The sequence below is a fragment of the Dermacentor variabilis genome, unplaced genomic scaffold (genome assembly GCF_050947875.1).
Source record: "Dermacentor variabilis isolate Ectoservices unplaced genomic scaffold, ASM5094787v1 scaffold_22, whole genome shotgun sequence".
In the NCBI taxonomy this organism is placed as follows: domain Eukaryota; kingdom Metazoa; phylum Arthropoda; class Arachnida; order Ixodida; family Ixodidae; genus Dermacentor; species Dermacentor variabilis.
Genome location: NW_027460390.1, coordinates 564286 through 570791, shown reverse-complemented (window position 1 = coordinate 570791; position 6506 = coordinate 564286). Strand labels below are relative to the sequence as shown.

The following is a 6506-nucleotide window of genomic DNA, read 5'->3' as shown; positions in this document are numbered from 1 at the left end:
TCTGCCTCTTTAGATACGGCTTAAACACTAATTTACACTCGGAGTTATAGCACTTGAAAACCACAAGCAGAAATATAGCATAAAAGGTCTAAACTTGTTTAGCTCTGCATGACACGTCTGTGTCACGTCTTGTTTATTAATAAAGCTAGCACAGATTTAATTCGGCATTGTATGCCATGTTGCAATCCTGCTAGGACAACATACTCCGCACGTGTCGCAAGGAGTTCTCTGGCTCGATGCAGTCATTAGGCCACAACTTTCTGGTCCAGGCAGCCTCAGTGCTAGGATAAGTGCATGCCAGCCCAACCTAGCCACGTGCCAGCTGCATACACAGGGACCAGCCACCTTCCCTACCCCGTGACACCCTCGAAAGAAGGCGTAGTCGGAACTGGATGCAATTCAGTGGTACTGGAGCCGAACTCGGGGACGCTCTCGAATATCTGACTGATGTCTTCGAGAGACTTTCCTTTGGTCTCTGGAATGCACGTGTAGACGAAAATAAGCTGCACAACAGTGACCAAAGCGAACATCCAGAAGAGACCGGAAAAGTTGAACAGGCGGACGAGGTCATGGAACTCCTTGGTGATAAGGAACTCGCAGAAGAAACAGAAGGCGGTGCTGACGCCGGTGGAGAGACCGCGGGCTCTGGGTGATAGAATCTCACCCATAACGACCCAGGGTACCGGGCCGATGCCGAGGCAGAAGGCTGCAATATACGCCGTGAGTGACGCAAGCGGCACGTACCGATACCGATGGCGAAATTCTCCACTGTCCATGTCCTTGTAGTAGTAGAACAAGCCCAACACCGTCAGGCTGGCCGTCACAACTAGAGACGAGACAAGCATCAGGCTACGGCGACCTGCGCGGTCGATGAGCAGCGACGCTGCGAGCGACGAGATTACTTGTACCACGCCCAGCATAATCGTGCAGTCGGCGGCCGAGATCTCCGAACCGGACGACTCGAATATCTTGACCGCGTAGAAGGTGATAACGTTGATGCCGCAGAACTGCTGGAAAAACATCAGCAGGAGCGTGTAGGCGAGTGGCAGCGAGAAGCTGCGCTGCAGCAGGTCTCTGAAGGTAGCCGGCTGATGCAGCAAGCTGGCCTCGATGGTCAGGCACTCAGCCTCGGCGCAGAACTTTGGGCCGTACAGAAATCGCAGAGCTTCGATCGCCTTGTCGCGTCGGCCGTGGGCCACAAGCCAACGGGGGGACTCGACGGCGAACGCCATGGCGACGGCCATGATCACGGGGCACACGGTACACATCACTGCGAGCGACAGCCAGTCGAGCCACTTGCCGCCCACGAACACGGCCAGAACGCCCAGTGTGATGGCCAACTGGACGCCGGAGCCCAGGAGGCCGCGAACGTGGGGCGGGCTGATCTCGGTCACAAACACGGGAACCGCGAGCGAGACTAGGCCACAGCAGAAGCCCGTGAGCACGCGGCCCGCAAACATCCACGGCAGGCTGGCGTCGCACAGCGCGATGCAGAGGCAGCCGCCCACGAACCCCAGCGACGAGAGCTGGATGGGCCGCACGTGTCCGAAGCGCTCAATGAGGAAGCCGCTCACCAGGCTGCCCACGAGGGCGCCCACGGCGAGCACCGAGCCGAACCAAGTCTCCTGGGAGCGCGTCATGTGGATGCCGCCGGCCGCCATGCTGGCCAGCGCCGGTGCCGAGTAGCCCATGACGCTGCCCATGGCCACCGAAGCGAGCGAAGACGAGCCGGCCACATAGTAGAAAGCGGGCAGGTCGAGCACACGCTGCATCGGTCTGGTCCGGCTGTGCTACTGCTGTTGCTTCCGCCTCCACAGCGCGTGCATCCTCGAGGGCCGGCGGACCTCGAGGGTGCACGATGCACGAAATTAAGAAGGCCGTGAGAAATTGTCACCTACCTCACCAACGTATAGATAAAAAGTAATTTATTAATATGGAAGCATATAACACGCAATCAAAAATGGAACAGGGTGAGAAAAAAAGAAAGAATGAAAAATGAAAGACGAAGACGAGCGGCGTAAAAGCGTTGCAGTGCGCAAAAAACGTAATCACGTAGAAGAAGCCACAGACTGCTCGCTTCGCAAGAAAAATAGGTCTGGATGAGGAAGCTCTCGTAGTGTTGGAAGGTCTTGTTAAGTGCTTTGCTGGCCTGTAAACAGCGGAAAGATGAAGATGAAGTTATTTCAAGTCCAAGCGCTACCACGGGTTTTCTACGACGAGAGCACTAAGGACCATTGTAATCCTGGAAAGCCATACCAGGATTAGGTTGTTTAGCAATCACCTTTTGTTTTCATTCATCCACCATCCGTATTGGCACAGGGTGCCAATACCGATGGTGGAGCATCCGCACAAGTGGGCGCATGTGTGTCGTGCGGGCTATGTCCTCTTTCTTGTTTGTTGGCCTTCATTTTGCGATGAAAATCTCACTTGCTTGCTTTAATTCCCATGACATCTCAGTGACATTTCCTACTGACCAACCGTAAAAAACATGATCGGCTGTTTTCGCAAATGAAATAAATAATACTATCACCATCAACCGGAGCTCGAGATGGGAGGCGAGGTGAGGGAGAAAGCCCCATTTATTAATTTGTTTCAGTGTGTGAGGCATTAAACTTCCCTTGCCAGTGCTGAGATGTGTTCCGTACTAGGACAGCTTTTGTCCCAGTATAATCGTATGCATACACAGGACGCACAAACGAAATGCATACATAGATACATACATACATACATACATACATACATACATACATACATACATACATACATACATACATACATACATACATACATACATACATACATACATACATACATACATACATACATACATGTACCCCACGCAAGATTGAAAAAATCCATGCTCACCGTAGCTTGATTATTACGCTAGGTGGCGCCAGCAATGCCTATAGTGAGTACTGCCCTTCCTGCGCCGTTCAGCGTGGCTGCATCTTCGTACTGTTCAGAAAGACGTCCTCCGCGGCTGGGAATCGAACTCACGACCTCGTGCTCAGCAGCACGACGTCATAGTCAAGGGAGGCACCGGGGCGGGTAACGTACTGCTCTGGACTCCTTTATTTTTTCTCACACTGTAGTTGCAGAAAGGACGACACCAGCGCACGCGCTTGTTTCAGCACAAAAAAAGTCTTGAGACAAGTTGCAAAATGTAGCTTGCGCAATTGCACAATGTCGCGGCTTTCAAAGAAGGTTAAAAAATAGGCAAACTTGTGTGTCTTCTTTTCTTATACCAGATTAAGACAACATTGTAAAAGCAAATTTTTATTTTTTGCACGAATTGACGTCAAGAACAACAAATCAAATGAATGGTTGTGACGAAAATCCAGCCCGTCGGTTCCTCTTCTCGTTCAAATGATAAACTTGGTTTTTTACCAGAAGCCCGAAAATGGGCCTATTTCAGCAATTCCTTCGAATGTTCCATAAAGAATGATTTCTTTGAATGTCCGATAATTTTTGCTCGCGATTCTTTCTGTGCATACTTTACGACTTTCTGAATGCGCAGCAAAGTATAATCAGTCTTTGTCATTTTCTGTTGTTTTCAATTTCGGAGGCCAGTTTTGAACAAAAAGAACGTAAAAGGTCCAACGTTTGCCCGTTTTTCCGCACAAAAATTTAAAAGGTACTTGCGATCTCCTTGACGGGTTATTCTTTATGTTTTCTGCAAAACACGTTGCAAGATTCTGCCCAGATTGAGAACTCAACAAAGGAATGAACAAGGGGGGAGGGGGGGGCTGTGTTCGGCGATCCGCGACATCTGTTTTAGAGCGGCGAATCGCCAAGTCGTTTATGTTACTTGCTGTAACACGCTTCTTGCATAAAGTAACCAACCTGCAGCACTACAAGGGGACCACTAGTGCTTTTTTGATGAGAAAAGGTGAGGTGTGACGTTTTCACGATGAAACACAGCAACATGTGCGCTGGAAAAATAAGCTCGGTTGTTATGTATGGAGTGATTTCTATATTTCTCGCAAAATTCTCATTGAAATAAAAAAAAATTTGTCAGGACACCCCTGCGACTGTCCTAGTGTAAACACAGCACGCTCCCCTAAATACCCCGCTCAAACTGGCTGCAGCATCAGAGGAATGAAGAAGAACACTCAATCGCGAGATGCCGGAAGATATTCAGCTTTGTGCAATCTGTGGCACTGCAATGTTTCCCAGCGTCGCGTAGGAGACGGTACTATTCAATGTCGAACTTTCATCACGGCACAAAGTACTTAGCGCAATAGCACTCGTCTGATAGTAGCTGTTTAATCGCGTTTGCCGCAGGCATTTTCTGCAAATGCACACGGTTGAGAGAGCCGATGGTTGGAACACGTATGTTCGCATACGGGAAGCAAGATGTGGGGTGGCTGACGACTGGTCGGATAGACCTATATATACACGAAGGGACACAAGGCCATTTTTCTTTTCACGAATGACTAGGGGATCTAATTTCGACTAGCGTGCGTGGCCGCATACGCTGGCACAGGTTGCTACACCGGGTGGTGAATGCTTTGTAGCAGGCTATACAAACGTAGGGCCGGTCGCCGCTGTGAACACGCCTGTGTATGCTGTAACAGGAAGCGTCGCCGAAGGAGGCCTTTAGTTCGCAATGCTGGCAGCGGTAGGGTGCTCTTCCATGTGATTCCGCGCGTGCTTGACCAGTGACCACTTCTGCACGAAGCACTTGGTGCACCGCTACCAACCCAACATCTTGATACGGTGTCCCAGCTCGTGCGAGAGGTGCTTGAGTGAGGAGGCGAACCGCTTCTTGCGCACCCGACTCGTGAGCTGGTTGGCTTCCTCAGGCTTCGCTGCCACCGCTGCTGCTGCAAGCGAGAAAATCCAGTCAATCAATCAATCAGTCAATGTTAGTGTCGTAGAGTCGTTCAGGATTCAACCAGGTATAGCAAGAGTGCCACAGCTAATGATTTTGATATGCATACCGTGCGCGAATATGCATGTCCCAACCGTGGGCTGTCACTCATATCTCTGTTGGATGCGCAGGATAACTTGCGCAGGAGTGGCACGCGTGCAAAGGTCCGCCTGCAATGCGATCAAATACGCGTAAGCACTACGCAAGAAAAAAGAAGAGAATCCGAAGAAATTTTTACTAATTAATTAATTAATTAATTATTCAATCAATTATTGTTTCTATACATTCGTTTTAAGGGCACTGTTGTAGAGGGGTTCTTTACAAAAAATACGCATAACATTGCGCATGGAAGCCAAAATTAGAAATTATATATGTAATACCAAGCGCAAATTTCAATCAACAGGCAATAAGGCAAAGACGGATAGTACGAGAGTCGCGGCTTCAAAGGATGGAGCGCAAGATACGCATAAATAAGAAAATGCTTACGATGTATAAAACATATCGCGCAAAATATACACGAACAAGAGATAAGTGCAATAGCTGCGTGACATTCTCATAATGCAATAGAAAAAAAAATAGATTCATTAAAGCTAACATCCAAGCTGAATCATTTCATGTGGCCTCGGACGCACTTCATGATACCGTCAGCAAAGGTGTCGCTATTGGACATAACGATGTCGTTTGCCAAGTGGTTCCATTAGGAAATAATGCGCGTAAAAAAAGGAAGCCCAAAAAATGACGTCCGACATGAGAATCCCTTTAGTTTTCTAGGGTGGTGTATTCTTGAAGACATATACGCTGGCGGCCGCAGGTACAAATTCGCGTTGATGCCAATCTGGTCCAGTATCGTTAGTGGGCAGAAAGTGCGATATTGCTCGAAGGTATCCCATAAGGAATGCTTCATCGCAGTGGCACTGGTGCTACATGGGTAGGAATTTGTTACGACGCGAGCAGCTCAATTCTGAAGACCTTCTAGATTATCAACAAGTGTTTTGCTATCCATATCCCACGCAGCTGCTGCCTACTCAAGGATAGGCCGGACGTTAGTTGTATACAAGAGCTCCTTAACATCAGACGGAACACTTCTAAAGTTCATTTTCAGACAATTTAAAAGTCACCCTCTTCAAGGTAATATATTCAGCGTGTTTATTCAAAGTACGGTTAAATTAGAAGAAGACTCCAAAGTATATGACCTCTTTGACTATCGTGACTGACTTCGTAGGTAAGTAGTACGCTCTCTTTGTATTAGATCGTTTTCCGCTAAAACGAATGTGATTACATTTAGACACATCTTTACTCATTTGCTATTTGAGACGCCAATCTGATATACGGTGAGTTTCCCATTGTAGGGCAGTAGTGTCGTCCAGAGTGCGTATTTCTTAGCACAAGGCATAATCATCAGCGTACAACCAGATACTTTTAAGGCATGTCCAATGTCATTGATGAATGTAAGAAAAAGCAGTGGGTCCAGCACAGAGTCCTGAGCTACCGGGGCAACTTGTTATTCGGACCCATTAGTTAGCAACTTTTGCGTCGGTGATTTTAAATATTATGAATCTATACAGGAAAATACTATCAGGAAGTCCAATACTTTTCAGTTTGAAAAGAAGACGACAGTGCGGCACAAGGTCGA

The 6506-nt window shown here is 48.2% G+C and overlaps 1 protein-coding gene across 1 annotated transcript; it reads right to left on the bottom strand.

Moving 5' to 3' along the window:
- Window positions 1-350: 350 nt before the first annotated feature.
- LOC142568590 (facilitated trehalose transporter Tret1-like) lies at window positions 351-1772 on the bottom strand. The gene has a single exon (XM_075678469.1). The coding sequence runs from the start codon at window positions 1770-1772 to the stop codon at window positions 351-353; it is 1422 nt and encodes a 473-aa protein (XP_075534584.1).
- Window positions 1773-6506: the final 4734 nt, after the last annotated feature.